At 40.1% G+C, this 19,479-nt stretch overlaps 2 protein-coding genes across 7 annotated transcripts in view; one reads left to right on the top strand and one right to left on the bottom strand.

Annotated features, from left to right (window-relative positions):
* Positions 1-19,479, bottom strand: part of LOC137236858 (axin-like) — a 1,106,688-nt gene that overhangs the window by 621,317 nt on the left and 465,892 nt on the right. The gene's annotated exons all lie outside the window — the stretch shown is intronic.
* LOC137238652 (uncharacterized) lies at positions 17,669-19,328 on the top strand. Its single transcript, XM_067763792.1, has 4 exons — positions 17,669-17,928; positions 18,503-18,691; positions 18,763-19,098; positions 19,170-19,328. Exons 1-4 carry the CDS (start codon positions 17,716-17,718, stop codon positions 19,326-19,328), a joined length of 897 nt encoding a protein of 298 aa, XP_067619893.1. The 5' UTR covers positions 17,669-17,715.

The raw sequence follows: 19,479 nt of genomic DNA, 5'->3' as shown, positions 1-19,479 counted from the left end.
AAATTTTGAATTTCATCTAAGACATTGTACTTTTTGATTGTATTTTCTTAAATTTTCTACAAACTTTTCAAATGTAATTATAAAGTTTTGGTATGGAGCTCCTTAAACAAAAATATAAAAAATATGTAGAATCAAAAGAAATTGACATAGAATTATGGTGAAATTACTTGAAATTGAATTTAAAAATAGCTTTTTCCACACCACTCGGGAGGTACCTGTTGGCGCGCTACCGAAGTTAGTTTTGGGTGCTCGGTTCCCCAGTAGGCATATATTACCCATATACATATATCGCCCATTTACTTCAATAATAAAAACACGAACTTTTAGTTAAAAACGAAGAAATGTGCTAAAAGAATTTAGCCTATTTCACGCCACCCGTTTGGTATGCAACTGGGGCTTTACTGAGTTAAATTTTGTATAAATACATATTATAGTATGGAAAAGTAAAACTATTGTTTTCGGTTTGGTGTCAAAACAATTATTGTCTTTATTTGGGAAGTTACCTTAGTATTTATACAAAATAATTCTAATTAATTCTTATGAGTTACCTGCATACATATTTACATTATTACATACTTACGTACTAAGTGTACAAGATATGAATTGCATATATTCGGCTTGGTGGGCAATGCGGAGTAAGCAAAATCGGAATAGAGTATGAGAAATGCAGTTTATACGTATGGCTGGTCGTGGGAATAAATTGCGTGTGAGGAATTTGAAAGAGAAGAAGCCTTAAGTTACGAGACGTAGACATAGACTGTATGTATGTACAGAATTGATGAATATGTATGTAAAAGTCAGTGCGTCTCAAGAAAAACGAAAATATGTGTTTGTTCACATGACTGAATGAATGAATGCTACACCATCCGCCTTTGAGAGAGTAGTCATACGCAATTTGTGCACCAATTATGGATGGCTACTCGAGTGGTACAATTAATATTTGAATCCGTTTGTGCTTACTTTGTTATTTTATTTATTTATGACGTAACTTTATATATTTTTTTTGTGCTTTTTATTGTGTAATGAGACTCAATGGAGAGTATGAGTAAAGTGGCATGCTTTTATTTATTCAAAATGTGCTACTGTAATTAGTTTTTCTATTACAGCGGTTTAAGCCTATTTTTATGAACTATAATTTTCTTTTTTTCTTTTATATTTTCTACATTATAGGGAATTAAAGTGTAATTATTTCTACTATCTATATTTTCTACCCTATATTTTCGTTTATATGTACTATTAAGTTTATGACTTGATTCGTCCTTAACTAATACCAATCTTCCTATATCTATTTTTATACTATGGCTACTTCTATCGTAATTTAATTTTTGTGTTATTTTGGCTTCCTGAACTAAATTCTAGCTCTTTGTTGTGCTATTTGTAGTTTTTATTTAATTTCTTTGTCGTAAGCCTCATGATTATAGATTGGGCTTATTGTATTTTCTTTTTGGAATTCGTAAGGTGTTTTTTCCGAATACGAGCTCAAAAGGACAATATTTATGTACAGTAGATGGTGGTGTGTTATAACAACTCATCCCAATCGTCTTTGTCACTAGATATGTAAGAACGTACATATTCATTAAACATTCTGTGACTGCGTTCAACAGTTCCTAAAGTTTGATGGTGGTAAGGTGTTGAAGTTTTGTGTTCAATCTTTAGAAGTTTACATAATTCTTCAAATAAGTTATTTTTGTATTATGTTCCCATGTCCGTCATGATTGTTTTCATACAACCATAAATCAGAATGAAATGCTCGAATACAGCTTTAGCAACCATCACAGCGTGTTTGCTTGGGACTGGAATTGGGACCAAGTATTTAGTTAAATCACAAACGATACTATCGCATATTCATTTCCATGAATTCATTTTGGTAGTGGTCCAACTGTATCAATGTGTACTATGTCAAATGCTTTCGGAGGTGTCTCCGTTATAGCCATTGGTTCTTTTATATTTTTGTTAACTTTATTTTTCAGACAGTGGATGCAATTTTTTATATATTTTCTTATGTCATTTTTCATATTTTTCCAACCATATTTTTGTTTGATTTTATTTTTCATGCGATTTATGCCTGGGTGGCCTCCCCAGATAGGATCGTCATGATATTTATGGAGAATTTCTTTAATTTTCCCGGGATCTGACACATTCATAACCTCTGGGGTTGGTGCTATTGTTAGATTTTTGAGAACTTTGGTACCTATCTCCTTAACTTTGCTTACTCGAGTATAATTATCTTTAAACAATTTGTCCCCTAAGGACAGCTGTATCTTTCTTTACAAGACTTAAATTGCCGGCTTCTTTTGTAAGCCTGGTGAAGAATTGTCCAAAGTCAATCTTACCCTCCACAATTAGGGTGCTTGTATCTATTGTGCTACAAATTTTCTTTCCTTTTTTGAAATATAATTTTGGAAGACAGTCATCGACTGATATTCATCGTGAACGGTTGTGTCTAAAGTGCGCTCAGTGAATTTTCTTGTAATCTCCTTTACACCTTCTTCGTTTATAGGTTAACTAAATAACGTGCGAAAGAACTTCTTTCAATTAAGCAGGTGCTAGCAAGTGTATACAAATTAAAACTTTAAACTTTGAAAGCAATGTCTCAGCTGGGACCCCCTCTTGGGGATAACCGGTTCGCTCTGTTATCCTCAAGCCCCAAATCTAAGCGAAAAAAATACAAAACCCTCAACCTCTATGTCTGAATAACTTTGATTCTTATCCACCCTTACAACCCAAGAAAAAACAACAAAACCCAAAGTATTTGGTGGTAAGTGCAGTGAATTCAGATAAGCCATTAAATAAATATTCGTGCTTCGCCGTGCATAAAGCCCTAAAAGGCGTGAGTTCCGAAATCCTAAATATTTCTGAACTTAGAGATGGCAATCTTCTCCTTTTTGTGAAAGACGAACAAATGCCCAAAAGTTTTTAACAACAAAAAGCTATTTGGAATTTGTGAAGTTACGATCGAATTACATAATAACCTTAACAATAAAAATCAAAATGCACAATTTTCGCCCCATGCCTTGACGAAGTACCAGACAATGAAATTGTTGATAATTTGAGAGAACAGGGTGTAGTGTCAATTTATAAATTCACTAAGAACGTCAATAACAAACAAGTTCCCAGTGGCGTAGTGCTACTCACTTTTGATATGTAGCATTTACCTGAGAAGATTGAAGTCTCTTGGTATACTACCAAGGTACGGCCATACTACGCAAATCCAATGAGAAGCAAAAATTGCCAGCATCTTGGTCACACGATCAAGCGATGCACAAAAACTCCTGCGCCCTTTAATTAATGAAAATTTCCTTGAGATTATATCTCTGCAAGAAACGCATATTCCCTTTAATAAAACAGCATATGCCCCAAATAAATACCACAGCTACTTTTACAATAGCGCCCAAAACACTTCTTGTAAGCAAGGAGTGGCTGTATTTGTAAAGAAATCAATTAATCACAAACATATTAAAATAGTTTCCAATATCTCGTGCATAGCAGTCGAAGTAGACATTGGCTTCATCATAACTATAATAAACTTCTACATCCCACCCCACCAACCATTCAATACTAGCGATATTTCGCATATATTGCAGATTTTCCACCCCAGTGGTTCTAATGGGCGGCTTTAACGCATGGAGTCCCCTGTGGGGCTCCCCTACCACAAATAAAAGAGGGGAACAAATTGAAGACCTAGTACTTTCAAACGACCTCATCGTTCCTAACGACGGTGCTCCAACCCATTTTTCTACCCATGGTACCTTTACTCATCCTGATGTTGTCAAAGCTTCTGCTTCAATAACCGCCAAGTTTCCCTCCTCTACAATAGATGATCTTCACAATATTGACCATTTTCTAATCATCACCATCCTCACAATCCCCAAACCATATCATATCAAACCTAGAGCTAAATTCTTAACGGAAAAAGCAGACTGGCCTACCTTTTCCTCCCTCGTCACTTCGCTGTCTGATAATAAACCTCCCCACCCGAATATAAATGCTGAAGACTCGGCAATAAAGTCTATTATTCGCTCTGCAGCCCACTCATCAATACCCCAAATCAATACTCGTAAATTTTCAGCAAAATTGCCCTACTGGTCAAATCTTCTCACAATCCTTAGGAATAAAAAGAAGGCTTTATGGTCTAACTTCAAACATAACAGAAATGACTTTAATCTCATTGAATATAAAAAGGCCAACGCAGCTTTCAGGAAAGAACTGAAGTCTGCCAAGACACAGTCACTAGAGCTTATAACTTCTAACATAAATCCATCTTCTAACCCTAGGAAGATTTGATCATACCACGTATATAAACTTCTGGCAAGCTACATAATTCTGACTAGCTAAAACATCTTTTCTGTCCACCCTATGCGGTCTATCTTTGGGTGTAACAAAAGTACCTAATATTTCAGTGCGTTCAAATAATTTTCTTTATTTTAAACGTTTTCGCCTCCGCGGTTGGCAGACTTCAAGTTTAATAAAGTCAAGAGTTTAAAGTTTTCAGTTAAAGTTTTTTTCAAACGAGCGTCATCATGTCCACTTATTCACCAATCATGGCTGATTTCATTTTCGATTCAAACAATCTTGTGTTTTTCTGTACACAATTTGACAAAGAAGATCCCGAGGATCAGACGGACACCCTACTTGAAGTTAAACTTCAAGACCTTAACGCTCTTAGGGAAACCCTTCAAATCGCTTACCGAAAAGTGTGTCTGGCTGACGATAAAATTGTTCCGGCTGATTTTAAAGAAGAAGCAACTAAAAAATTTCAACTATGCACGGAGAGCTTCTACATTTGTAAGTCGCAGATCATGGATCGACTAAAAATCTTGCAAGGCAACACATTTAGTTCAGCCAATACCAATCGACTTTCCATGCCTTTGGTTGAAACTCCTGCTCCATGTAGTAAAATCCCACCCTGTGACACACAGACCTTTTACGGTGGCTATGAAGAATGGCCCGCCTTCCGTGACATGTTCACATCAGTATACCTAAATCACCCTAAGCTAACTCCAGCACAAAAACTGTATCACTTGCGGAACAAAACCAAAGGCAAGGCAGGTGCCATAGTCAAGCAATATAGTCTATCGGATGAAAATTTCTCTCTAGCTTGGGAGGCGTTAAGAGCGCACTTTGAAAACAAACGAATTCTCATTGACAAACAGTTGAAAACCATATTCAATCTCCCGTCTGCCAACTCAGAAAATAGCGAAGCTATCCAAAAAATTGAAAGTACCATAAACGAATGTCTTTCCTGCCTCAAAACTCAAGGGGTTTCGGTCAGTTCAGAACCAAAACCCAAAATCAAAAAAAAATGCAACCGCCTTGTTGCATACGGAAACATCAGAGGCCAAATCAAGTAAACCAAGACATCCTATTTTTGATATTACAGAGGGTAAGGATTCTCCTAAGCCTTCACCTGAAGCCGAATCCAATGTTCAAGCTAACTTTTCAACCAACAACGAAAAAACGTTGCTTCCAACCGCCCAGGTACAAATAGAACACTTGGGTCAGCGATATACGCTCCGAGCTCTAATCGATCAAGGATCTCAGAAAACCTTCATCTCTGAAAAGATTCAAAATCGGTTGCAGCTCCCTACCGATCGAGGTAACTTCCATTAGTGGTATGGGCGGCAAGATTGTCGAAAATTCAACGCGTGTCTGGAATCTTACCCTTGTCGCCAAACGGCATAACATTCGTATTAGCACCAAAGCGATTGTTCTCCACAAACTCACTAGCACGTTACCTACGTTCCAAATCAAAAAACCATCTGCCTCGGAAATTAAGGCTCTCGACCTCGCCGACCCATTTTTCTTCACACCTTCTCAAATCGATCTCTTAATCGGTAGCGATTTAATACCAGAACTTTTACTTCCGGTTGTCAAACACAAAGTGCTTGGTAGTCTTCTCGCACAAAATACCATATTCGGATGGTACTTAAGTGGGCCTTTAAAATCTACCGAATGCTCCGCATTCCACACCCATGTCGTGGACGATTCCAACGAAAGTCTTAATTCACAACTTAAAAGATTTTGGGAGTTAGAAGAAGTATCGGAGAGGCACCCACCCTCCGAAGCAGATACCTTTTGTGAACATCTATATCACAATACCACCTATAGGCAACCAGATGGACGATACGTCGTTAGATTACCTTTCAAATCAGATTTTCCATCGAGCCTCTCCCTTGGTCCATCGCGTTCCCAAGCAATGTCGCAAGCCATTCGCATGGAACACTCGCTTAATAAAAAACTATAACTCCGAGATGAGTATAATAAAGTTTTGGAGGAATATTTATCACTTGACCACATAAAAATGATTGTTATTATTCATACTACTTACCCCACCACTCTGTCGTAAAACCAGACAGTAAATCTACCAAAGTTCGGGTGGTTTTTAATGCTTCAAAGCCAACAGCATCGGGAGTTTCTCTTAACGACACACTTCACATAGGTCCTTCTTTACAATCAGATCTCATGCTTGTCATTTTAAATTGGCGATTGTACAAATACGTATTCAACGGCGATATTCAAAAAATGTAAAGACAAATTCTATTGCATGAAGATGATCAACAGTTTCAAAGAATTCTCTTTAGCAGAGGAAACGAGGTCAAACTGTCAGACTTCGCACTAAAAACGGTAACCTTCGGAGTTAATTGCGCGCCATATCTGGCCATACGCACACTACACCAGTTAGCAAATGATTCCCAAACTTCCCATCCGTTGGCTAAGAGAATTCTCACCGAAGAGACCTATGTCGATGACATACTAACTGGGGGACACGACCTTCAAAGTTGTATATTGGCTCAATCTGAACTCATTCAATGCCTTAATTCAGCTGGATTTCCTTTAAAGAAAATAACTGCTAATCATTCTGAACTTCTACGTCGTATACCGACCGAAGACCTACTAGAGTCCGATTTTCTCAAGATTGATTCCTCAAGCTCCACCAAAACTCTCGGCATCCAGTGGAATGCTTTAAATGATTCCTTTTCATATTCCACGGAAATCATTCCAATAGCTACAGAGGCAACGAAAAGGCAAATCCTATCCTCGGTATCGAAACTTTTTGACCCCGCAGGGTGGCTATCGCCCATTATAATTCAAGCCAAAATACTGCTGCAGCAAATATGGTTAGAGGGAACTGGATGGGACGTAAAACCACAGTCGCTTCAAAAATGGAATCAGTTTATTTCGGATCTTCCCAGTATAGGAGAAATACAAAAGCCCTAGGTGGACGGAATTCACACCAAGTCATAAAATTCAGATTCACGGATTTTGTGATGCCTCTGAAAAGGCATTTTGCGCATCCATCTATATAAGAACTGATAATAGTAATACCATAGCTTCACATCTTCTCTTCTCCAAAACTAAAGTAGTACCACTTCAAACCGTAAGCCTCCCACGCTTAGAGCTGAGCGGTGCCGTTTTGTTATCGAAATGTATCAAAAATGTTACAAAGCAACTTCCTCTAGGAGATTCGGAAATCTTTTTATGGTCAGATTCTTCCATAGTACTTTCCTGGTTAGAAAAACCTCCTTGTACGTAGAAAGTATACGTAGCCAATCGCACTTCGCAAATCATTCAAAATGTCGGAAATATCAAATGGTGACACGTATCCACGAATCACAATCCTGCTGACCTGGGTACACGGGGTTGCCGTCCGCAAGACCTACTAAATAAATCACTCTGGTGGCATGGACCAATGTGGCTTTTGAAGCCACCAGAGCAATGGCCAACATCGCACCCAAAAAAGGTCGCTTCTCTCGAAGAACGCAAAGTACAAGCCTTTCATTTCACGGAAACTGAATCAGACATTCTCGATCGTTTCTCTTCTTGGCCCAAAGCCTTGCGAGTTATAGCCTATATGTTTCGCTTCATCCATCGTATCAAACCAAATCCAATACAGTCCACTTCCGAACACGGTACGAAACAGTAGTCCTAACTCAAAAGGAAATTCGTTGGGTAAAAGTGCGACTTATAAACCTCGCCCAAGAAAGACATTATCCCAAAGAGTATAGCAATCTAACTAATAAACAACCAATTTCCAAGAAAAGCTCACTGCTGACTTTGAACCATCTCTTAGATCAAGATCAACTCCTTCGAGTAAACGGCCGGTTGGCAAATTCCTTTATCCCCGATCGCGAAAAGCAACCAATCATCATTCCGGAAGCTTCACGGCTCTGTTACCTGTTCCTCCAGTTTTTGCACAACTTATTGATGTATGCCGAACACCAATTGATGATCAGTACCGGGAGGCAGGAATATTTTATACCCAGACTTAAGTCAAAAGTGAAAAGTTGCATACGTAGTTGTAAAGCATGCACTATCTTCAAACAAAATTCACGTTCACAGATCATGGCTGCTCTACCACCAGAGCAATCCAACTTTTCCCTCCCATTTACCTATACCGGAATTGACTTTGCAGGTCCCTTCGATTTAAAATCATCCCCACTGCGAAACTCACCTGTTCTTAAAGGTTACGTCGGTGTGTTCGTCTGTTTTTCTACCAAGGCCATCCACCTAGAACCTTGCTCGGATCTCTCCACTAAAGCATTCCAAGCTACCTTCGCTAGATTCATCGGAAGACGCGGCCTGCCCCAGTGTGTCTTTTTGGATAATGGGAAAAACTTCGTCGGTGCCAGTCGCGCATATCAACAAGATTTCAATCAGTTCATCAAAGAATCATCAGATGACGTCAGGGCCAAGTACTGTATACATGGCTTTGAATGGAGATTTCTACCTCCTAACGCTCCCCACATGGGCGGCGTCTGGGAGGTCGGCGTCAAGAGTTTCAAACTACATTTCAAGCGAGTTGCAGGAAGCCATAAATTCACCTTCGAAGAGCTTGCAACCGTCCTTGCGCGAATAGAAGCCGTCTTGAACTCTCGACCACTTTCACCCATGTCTAGCGATCCCCAAGAGCTTTTAGCCCTAACACCAGGTCATTTCTTAAGAGGCGGTCTTCTTCTTGCCACACCAGAACCCCACATCGACAATTTGTCACTTCAAAACCGTTGGGAGAAACTTAAATTATTGCACCAACAATTCAGTCAGCGTTGGAAAGATGAGTATCTTAAGGAGTTACACCAAAGATATAAGTGGAAAGTTCCACAGAAAAATCTATCCATCGGGGAGTTTGTCGTTATTAAAAACGAACTACTTCCCCCAAACGAATGGCGTATAAGACCGCATCGAGAAAATCTATCAGGGGTCAGACGGGAACGTGCGAATAGCCGACATACGAACTCAACAGGGAATCACAACTAGACCTATCGTTAAACTTTGTCCGCTTCCTATTCAACCAGAGATACCTACGCAAAGCTGACAGCCACACCTATCATATCTATTTATACACCTAGCCATAAGTCTATCAAGATCCTTTACTAAATTTCATCTCATTTACAGGCACCGAGTTGACCGTCCCGGCCGAGGCGGGCTTTCACCACGTACCTCGCGTATCGTTTCTGGTCGCGGTAGCTCTGACACCTCCAATCCGTCTCGCCCACGGCGAAACCTAGATGTACACCTCTGCCTTGTGTCCTACAGGTTCCATTCACTACGCTTTTGTAAGCAGTTCTGTGCACTGGAGTTGGAGGAGCGCTGGGAAACAGTACGCTATTTCAAGTAGTGTCCGAACTGTTTGGCGCGTACGCATAGCCATGTGCGAGATTGTACCACGGAGATAAAATGTAAGATGTGCAATCAATGGCACACCACACACATGGTCAATGGTGGACTGTATCCATAGGTCGCTGGTTCATATCCGGCTCGAAGGACCATGATGAACACTAGGGGTGTGCCTGAATGCAAATTGGGAATTATACTCACGCAGGGTATGTATTCCGAATTGATGGGTACAACTTCCTTTCAATTAATTCAGGGTTTTTATTAACAATAACAACTTATGAACTAACAAAGGAAGATGTAATGAATTAAATTTAAAGTAAATTAAACTTCAATGATGAAAGTTAAACTAGGTAACTATCGACTTAAGAAAATGTTCGAATTCATGAAATTGGTAACAATTTAGGTAAATGGAAAAATATATAAACGATGATTTATGTTGCTGTATATAACTATATATGTGCATGAGCGAACCTATGCACATATGTAGGTATATATATATCGAATTCACAGGAATGGAACTGGGAGTTTTGGGATTTTGGAAAAAATGTACAAAATGTATAGATTGATGTGAGATACTTATCACGTTGGCTTAGGTGTGCTGACGCTGAAGATGTATCCTCTTAATCCTGGTCGTCTTGATGTGACGGCGGTGATTTGTTCAAATAATACTTCGTTGACTATGATGTGTCCTCGACGATGGTAGTTGATGAAAGAGATCGAAAATTAAGTGACAATAGACTATATACTATGCAACACTGGAAGCAATTCCAATGTCGCATTCGAAGTTCCAATTACAGCAGGGATGCTTGTAAAGGATTTTTTTGCAGGGATGAATGGGTGCATGAGTGCAAGTCACGCGAAGACTTTAAACGACGTAAGTCGCATTTTCTGGACCAGCGAGAAGGCACGGTCTAGTTGGATCACCAGTCGTGGATCCGGGATTGCTACACCTTGTTTAGCGGCTTCCTCTTCGGCAATGGTGGGGCGATGCAAGAGGGTGTGATGCCATTGATTGCACATCTTACATTTTATCTCCGAGGTACAGTCTCGCTCATGGCTATGCGTACGCGCCAAACAGTTCGGACAGTACTTGAAATAGCGTACTGTTTCCCAGCGCTCCTCCAACTCCAGTGCACAGAACTGCTTACAAAAGCGTAGTGAATGGAACCTGTAGGACACAAGGCAGAGGTGTACATCTAGGTTTCGCCGTGGGCGAGACGGATTGGAGGAGTCAGAGCTACCGCGACCAGAAACGATACGCGAGGTACGTGGTGAAAGCCCGCCTCGGCCGGGACGGTCAACTCGGTGCCTGTAAATGAGATGACATTTAGTAAAAGATCTTGATAGACTTATGGCTAGGTGTATAAATAGATATGATAGGTGTGGCTGTCAGCTTTGCGTAGGTATCTCTGGTTGAATAGGAAGCGGACAAAGTTTAACGATAGGTCTAGTTATGATTCCCTGTTGAGTTCGTATGTCGGCTATTCGCACGTTCCCGTCTGACCCCTGATAGATTTTCTCGATGCGGCCTAATCGCCATTCGTTTTGGGGAAGTAGTTCGTTTTTAATAACGACAAACTCCCCGATGAATAGATTTTTCTGTGGAACTTTCCACTTATATCTTTCGTGTAACTCCTTAAGATACTCATCTTTCCAACCCTGACTGAATTGTTGGTGCAATAATTTAAGTTTCTCCCAACGGTTTTGAAGTGACAAATTGTCGATGCGGGGTTCTGGTGTGGCAAGAAGAGGACCGCCTCTTAAGAAATGACCTGGTGTTAGGGCTAAAAGCTCTTGGGGATCGCTAGACATGGGTGAAAGTGGTCGAGAGTTCAAGACGGCTTCTATTCGCGCAAGGACGGTTGCAAGCTCTTCGAAGGTGAATTTATGGCTTCCTGAAACTCGCTTGAAATGTAGTTTGAAACTCTTGACGCCGACCTCCCAGAGGCCGCCCATGTGGGGAGCGTTAGGAGGTAGAAATCTCCATTCAAAGCCATGTATACAGTACTTGGCCCTGACGTCATCTGATGATTCTTTGATGAACTGATTGAAATCTTGTTGATATGCGCGACTGGCACCGACGAAGTTTTTCCCATTATCCGAAAAGACACACTGGGGCAGGCCGCGTCTTCCGACGAATCTAGCGAAGGTAGCTTGGAATGCTTTAGTGGAGAGATCCGAGCAAGGTTCTAGGTGGATGGCCTTGGTAGAAAAACAGACGAACACACCGACGTAACCTTTAAGAACAGGTGAGTTTCGCAGTGGGGATGATTTTAAATCGAAGGGACCTGCAAAGTCAATTCCGGTATAGGTAAATGGGAGGGAAAAGTTGGATTGCTCTGGTGGTAGAGCAGCCATGATCTGTGAACGTGAATTTTGTTTAAAGATAGTGCATGTTTTACAACTACGTATGCAACTTTTCACTTTTGACTTAAGTCTGGGTATAAAATATTCCTGCCTCGCGGTCCTGATCATCAATTGGTGTTCGGCATGCATCAATAAGTTGTGCAAAAACTGGAGGAACAGGTAACAGAGCCGTGAAGCTTCCGGAATGATGATTGGGTGCTTTTCGCGATCGGGGATAAAGGAATTTTCCAACTGGCCGTTTACTCGAAGGAGTTGATCTTGATCTAAGAGAGGGTTCAAAGTCAGCAGTGAGCTTTTCTTGGAAATTGGTTGTTTATTAGTTAGATTGCTATACTCTTTGGGATAATGTCTTTCTTGGGCGAGCTTTATAAGTCGCACTTTTACCCAACGAATTTCCTTTTGAGTTAGGACTACTGTTTCGTACCGTGTTCGGAAGTGGACTGTATTGGATTTGGTTTGATACGATGGATGAAGCGAAACATATAGGCTATAACTCGCAAGGCTTTGGGCCAAGAAGAGAAACGATCGAGAATGTCTGATTCAGTTTCCGTGAAATGAAAGGCTTCTACTTTGCGTTCTTCGAGAGAAGCGACCTTTTTTGTCAAAAGCCACGTTGGTCTATGCCACCAGAGTGATTTATTTAGTAGGTCTTGCGGACGGCAACCCCGTGTACCCAGGTCAGCAGGATTGTGATTCGTGGATATGTGCCGCCATTTGATATTTCCGACATTTTGAATGATTTGCGAAGTGCGATTGGCTACGTATACTTTCTACGTACAAGGAGGTTTTTCTAACCAGGAAAGTACTATGGAAGAATCTGACCATAAGAAGATTTCCGAATCTCCTAGAGGAAGTTGCTTTGTAACATTTTTGATACATTTAAATAAAAAAAACGGCACCACACAGCTCTAAGCGTGGGAGGCTTACGGTTTGAAGTGGTGCTACTTTAGTTTTGGAGAAGAGAAGATGTGAAGCTATGGTATTACTATTATCAGTTCTTATATAGATGGATGCGCAAAATGCCTTTTCAGAGGCATCACAAAATCCGTGAATCTGAATTTTATGACTTGGTGTGAATTCCGTCCACCTAGCGATTTTGTATTTCTCCTATACTGGGAAGATCCGAAATAAACTGATTCCATTTTTGAAGCGACTGTGGTTTTACGTCCCATCCAGTTCCCTCTAACCATATTTGCTGCAGCAGTATTTTGGCTTGAATTATAATGGGCGATAGCCACCCTGCGGGGTCAAAAAGTTTCGATACCGAGGATAGGATTCGCCTTTTCGTTGCCTCTGTAGCTATTGGAATGATTTCCGTGGAATATGAAAAGGAATCATTTAAAGCATTCCACTGGATACCGAGAGATTTGGTGGAGCTTGAGGAATCAATCTTGAGAAAATCGGACTCTAGTAGGTCTTCGGTTGGTATACGACGTAGAAGTTCAGAATGATTAGCAGTTATTTTTTTTAAAGGAAACCCAGCTGAATTAAGGCATTGAATGAGTTCAGATTGAGCCAATAGACAACTTTGAAGGTCGTGTCCCCCAGTTAGTATGTCATCGACATAGGTCTCTTCGGTGAGAATTCTCTTAGCCAACGGATGGGAAGTTTGGGAATCAGTTGCTAACTGGTGTAGTGTGCGTATGGCCAGATATGGCGCGCAATTAACTCCGAAGGTTACAGTTTTTAGTGCGAAGTCTGACAGTTTGACCTCGTTTCCTCCGCGAAAGAGAATTCTTTGAAACTGTTGATCATCTTCATGCAATAGAATTTGTCTGTACATTTTTTTAATATCGCCGTTGAATTCGTATTTGTACAATCGCAAATTTAAAATGAAAAGCATGAGATCTGATTGTAAAGAAGGACCTATGTGAAGTGTGTCGTTAAGAGAAACTCCCGATGCTGTTGGCTTTGAAGCATTAAAAACCACCCGAACTTTGGTAGATTTACTGTCTGGTTTTACGACAGAGTGGTGGGGTAAGTAGTATGAAAAATAACAATCATTTTTATGAATTTCCCTGGATGTACTTGGTTTCATGTGGTCAAGTGATAAATATTCCTCCAAAACTTTATTATAATCATCTCGGAGTTCTGGTTTTTTATTAAGCGAGTGTTCCATGCGAATGGCTTGCGACATTGCTTGGGAACGCGATGGACCAAGGGAGAGGCTCGATGGAAAATCTGATTTGAAAGGTAATCTAACGACGTATCGTCCATCTGGTTGCCTATAGGTGGTATTGCGATATAGATGTTCACAAAAGGTATCTGCTTCGGAGGGTGGGTGCCTCTCCGATACTTCTTCTAACTCCCAAAATCTTTTAAGTTGTGAATTAAGACTTTCGTTGGAATCGTCCACGTCATGGGTGTGGAATGCGGAGCATTCGGTAGATTTTAAAGGCCCACTTAAGTACCATCCGAATATGTTATTTTGTGCGAGAAGACTATCAAGCACTTTGTGTTTGACACCCGGAAGTAAAAGTTCTGGTATTAAATCGCTACCGATTAAGAGATCGATTTGAGAAGGTGTGAAGAAAAAGGGGTCGGCGAGGTCGAGAGCCTTAATTTGCGAGGCAGATGGTTTTTTGATTTGGAACGTAGGTAACGTGCTAGTGAGTTTGTGGAGAACAATCGCTTTGGTGCTAATACGAATGTTATGCCGTTTGGCGACAAGGGTAAGATTCCAGACACGCGTTGAATTTTCGACAATCTTGCTGCCCATACCACTAATGGAAAAGTTACCTCGATCGGTAGGGAGCTGCAACCGATTTTGAATCTTTTCAGAGATGAAGGTTTTCTGAGATCCTTGATCGAATAGAGCTCGGAGCGTATATAGCTGACCCAAGTGTTCCATTTGTACCTGGGCGGTTGGAAGCAACGTTTTTTCGTTGTTGGTTGAAAAGTTAGCTTGAACATTGGATTCGGCTTCAGGTGAAGGCTTAGGACAATCCTTACCTTCTGTAATATCAAAAATAGGATGTCTTGGTTTACTTGATTTGGCCTCTGATGTTTCCGTATGCAACAAGGCGGTTGCATGTTTTTTTGATTTTGGGTTTTGGTTCTGAACTGGTCCCTTGGGAACCGGTTTAGGGTAGAAGTCGGATGCAGCATGGTATGATGGGACTTCTTACAATGGAAACATTTGAATGCACTGTGGCAATCGGTGAGGAGATGGTTGTAAGCCAAGGAGTTGGAGCAGAAACTGTTTTGTTCGATGAACTTGATGCGATCAGGAACACTAAGTTTTTTAAACTCGGTGCAGAATCTCAAGGAGTGATTTTTCTCGCATAGTTTGCATTTGAGGGACAGTTTTTCCTGCGAATGATACAATTGAATTTTTGATGAGGGTTTTGATGATACTGAATTTCGGGTTTTTGTGGTTTGTGTGTAGACGTTCCACCACTTCATAGCGACTAGTTAGAAACCCATCCATTTGGGACCATTTGGGAAGGTCTTTTCGTGTCTTAAGCGACTGTTCCCATAGATAGGGTTTCGTCAGGTAGCTTGGTGGAACATAAGTAGACAAGAATGGGATCCCAGTCGGAGACCGAAACCCCATGAGTTTTGAGGCAGGAAAGACATTCGTTTATTGTACATTGAATTTTTTGGATAGCTTCGCTATTTTCTGAGTTGGCAGACGGGAGATTGAATAGGGTTTTCAACTGTTTGTCAATGAGAATTCGTTTGTTTTCAAAGCGCGCTCTTAACGCCTCCCAAGCTAGAGAGAAATTTTCATCCGATAGACTATACTGCTTGAGTATGGCACCTGCCTTGCCTTTGGTTTTGTTCCGCAAGTGATACAGTTTTTGTGCTGGAGTTAGCTTAGGGTGATTTAGGTATACTGCTGTGAACATGTCACGGAAGGCGGGCCATTCTTCATAGCTACCGTAAAAGGTCTGTGTGTCACAGGGTGGGATTTTAATACATGGAGCAGGAGTTTCAACCAAAGGCATGGAAAGTCGATTGGTATTGGCTAAACTAGATGTGTTGCCTTGCAAGATTTTTAGTCGATCCATGATCTGCGACTTACAAATGTAGAAGCTCTCCGTGCATAGTTGAAATTTTTTAGTTGCTTCTTCTTTAAAATCAGCCGGAACAATTTTATCGTCAGCCAGACACACTTTTCGGTAAGCGATTTGAAAGGTTTCCCTAAGAGCGTTAAGGTCTTGAAGTTTAACTTCAAGTAGGGTGTCCGTCTGATCCTCGGGATCTTCTTTGTCAAATTGTGTACAGAAAAACACAAGATTGTTTGAATCGAAAATGAAATCAGCCATGATTGGTGAATCAGTGGACATGATGACGCTCGTTTGAAAAAACTTTAACTGAAAACTTTAAACTCTTGACTTTATTAAACTTGAAGTCTGCCAACCGCGGAGGCGAAAACGTTTAAAATAAAGAAAATTATTTGAACGCACTGAAATATTAGGTACTTTTGTTACACACAAAGATAGACCGCTTAGGGTGGACAGAAAAGATGTTTTAGCTAGTCAGAATGATGTAGCTTGCCAGAATTTTATATACGTGGTTATATAAAGCAATCTAACTACTAAATATACGTGTGCTAAACGATAAATTAGATGGATTTGTAGCAATAAACAAGATTTGACGGTGGTCGAGTTCAAATACTGGATATTGATATTTTTTACTCCTAGCTGGTGACGAGAAACCAAAAAAAATTTAGTAACTTTTGCAAAAGTCTACGGTGTGTTGCGGTCGTAAAGGTACAAATCGCTTGCTGATTGAGCAGCTTCTGCTGGCGCAAGCAGCGCTTCCAAGCCCCACTGTCCTTGAATATTCTGTGTATCGTTCCTTCGGATGATCCGATGCCAATGTAGATTTAATGTGGATTAGGCACTCGATGTGTGCTCAGGTGTTGGCTTTACAACCGCAAGGTAACCCCTAACAAAAATGAAACAGGCTGAAAGGCTAAGTATGACCGCAAGTATATTTTCAGACGTCACTATTATTTCCTGGGTTCGAAAATATTTGGTAATTTCTCTACTTCATCTATAAATACTCCAGGTATTCCGACTGAAAACCACAAGTATACTCTCGATAGCAAATTTTAACTTAATCCCTTTAGGTTATGTCGGATATGCTTGCATATAACGTAATTATATGCAATCGCAAACTTTTATAAATTCCAGAATTTTCACTAAATGAGAAATTTACTGGGAAATACTAAGGAATTTTGGGACGAAAACTGATTGATTCATGTACGTATGTACATCGAATGAATGTGGTGGCCTTAACGCTGGCGCAAGTAGCAAGTCTCACATCCAAATTGCGCAAAACTTTCAATAAATGCTTTAACTGTAGTGCGATTCACTAACTTATATCGTTATGGAAGTCGTTATGTATATCGGCCAAATTTTTGGTTTGCTGTAACGAATGTGCGATTCAGTAACTTATATATAACGAGTCCAAACAGCTGACTTTTCGTATCTATTCAAAATGTTAAAGTGTGGCATCTCTGCTCACATCAGCCGTTCGAAATGTCAAAATATGCGAAAATCACAAAGAGGAATAAAGAAAAACTATTTGTTCGCGCTAATTTGATTCTTCAGTTTAATAATTGATTTTTTATAAGTGGAATTCACCATAATAGGAACTGAAATCAAATTTCTTTGTTCAGTGTATATAAAGAAAAGTAATATTAAAGGAAAGTATTTTTAATTATTACGTTATTACAACCTTATTTTAAACATTTATTGTTCTTTATTTTAGAATTTTATAATGGCGTCCACAAGTGCTGCTGCTAAGCGAAACCGGACATCACAGGAGCAGTTACGGGCACTAGTTGACCTTCTCACTGAGAACGACGGACTGGCAACAGGAAAATTCCAGCGTCAACATGGAAGGATTGAGTACTTGAGGAAATGGAGAGAGTTGACAGAAAAGCTCAACGCTATTGGAGGAGCTACAAAAACTACAGAACAATGGCAAACGGTAAGTACTTCTTTAGTAAAAAATAGCAACATACAAACCGTCATGAGGAGCCAGTGCTTGTGATACATAAATGGAACCGCAAATTGTGAGACAATTTATGAATAATCATAGCATGGTGAGAACGGGATTCCACTAAATATTGTGAATAGCGGAAAGCGCTGACAAAGTTACGTTCGGCCATTTGTTTGCATATTAGTGTTTGGTTCTTATGTACAAATATGTGTGGATAGTATATGTACATTTAACTTGTACGCTAATCCCAAAAACATACATAAATGTGTTGCGGTGAAAAGTTAATATTGTGTGAAAATTCAAACGAAGAATTTAGTGATTCCGGTAAGTCTAGGAACGTCCAAAAATATCGAGAGCTATCAAAAGACACGTTTTGACCACGGTATCAATAATCCGAAGGTGGAAAATAAAAATTTTACTTCTGTCAGGAAATATTTGTAGCCGATGTTTGTCCTAGACTTATCGTGTTATCAGAATTCACTTTTAACTTTGATTTTTCCGGAGATATTTATGTTTATTCATAAATATGTCTATATTTCGTGTTTTATTTCTTTGGAAGTAGGTGTGGCGCGATTTAAAAGGCCGCACGAGCAACCGCGTTCGGGACCGAAATGTGCAAAGAGCCCAAACAGGCAATCGGCCAATTACCCTCCCGGCGCCGAATGAAATGGAGATGCGTGTGTTAAATTTAATTGGGGAAAAATATGTTGAAGGCTCACACGATTGCCCGGATACAATGGAAGAAGAAGAGGTGAAGTTATAGTTTTACACTTATTTCCATATATGTGTCCGAATTATTTTGTTTGTTTTTATTATAATTAGGAGCTGCGTTTGATTTCCGAGGACGATGACGAGGAGGCGGTGACTCCGACTGTAGAATGTGTAGTTGCTGCAACACCGTCCGCTACCCCCGACCAAACACTGCGCAGGGGTTCAAAAAGGAAAAATAAGGAGCAAGAAGCTGATGATGACGAGGAGGCTGTTGAATGTGGGATGGCTACAACACCGTCCGCTCATCACTCGAGAGGGTCTAGGGCATTTTCTGCTACCCCCGCACAAACACAACGTAGGGGCTTAAAAAGTAAGCGTTCTGACGCAGAAGCCGACAAAACGCGGCGATTTTTAGAAATCGCTGAAGTGCAGGCTCAAACACACAGGGTAAGAAACAATAATTCATTATAAAAAATTTATTTATTAAACTTTTTTCATTTTTCTCCCTATATCAACAGATACTGGCAGAAAATGAGACCAAACGATTGGAAAATGAGGCCAAGCTAATTGAAATGCAGCGAAGCAGAACGAGGCATTGTTTGCAATTGTTAAAGAAATTGGAAAGTGGTCGGATGCGTTTAACCGGCTGTCTGATAGGCTATAAACTAGTATTTTAGTATTTAGCTTAGTTTTGATTTTTTTTTTAACTCTCTTTTTTTAACTCGCTCTAGAAAATTAATCGAACTTCAAAAAAATGTCATCAACATTTTTAACTTTTTATTCAGAATTGTTAGAAAATGTAGTTTTGTAGCTCATTCAATTTTAGGT

Source organism: Eurosta solidaginis, chromosome 1 (assembly GCF_040869045.1).
Source record: "Eurosta solidaginis isolate ZX-2024a chromosome 1, ASM4086904v1, whole genome shotgun sequence".
NCBI lineage: Eukaryota > Metazoa > Arthropoda > Insecta > Diptera > Tephritidae > Eurosta > Eurosta solidaginis.
The sequence above is the reverse complement of the archived record's forward strand: the minus strand, read 5'-3'. Positions and strand labels throughout refer to the sequence as shown.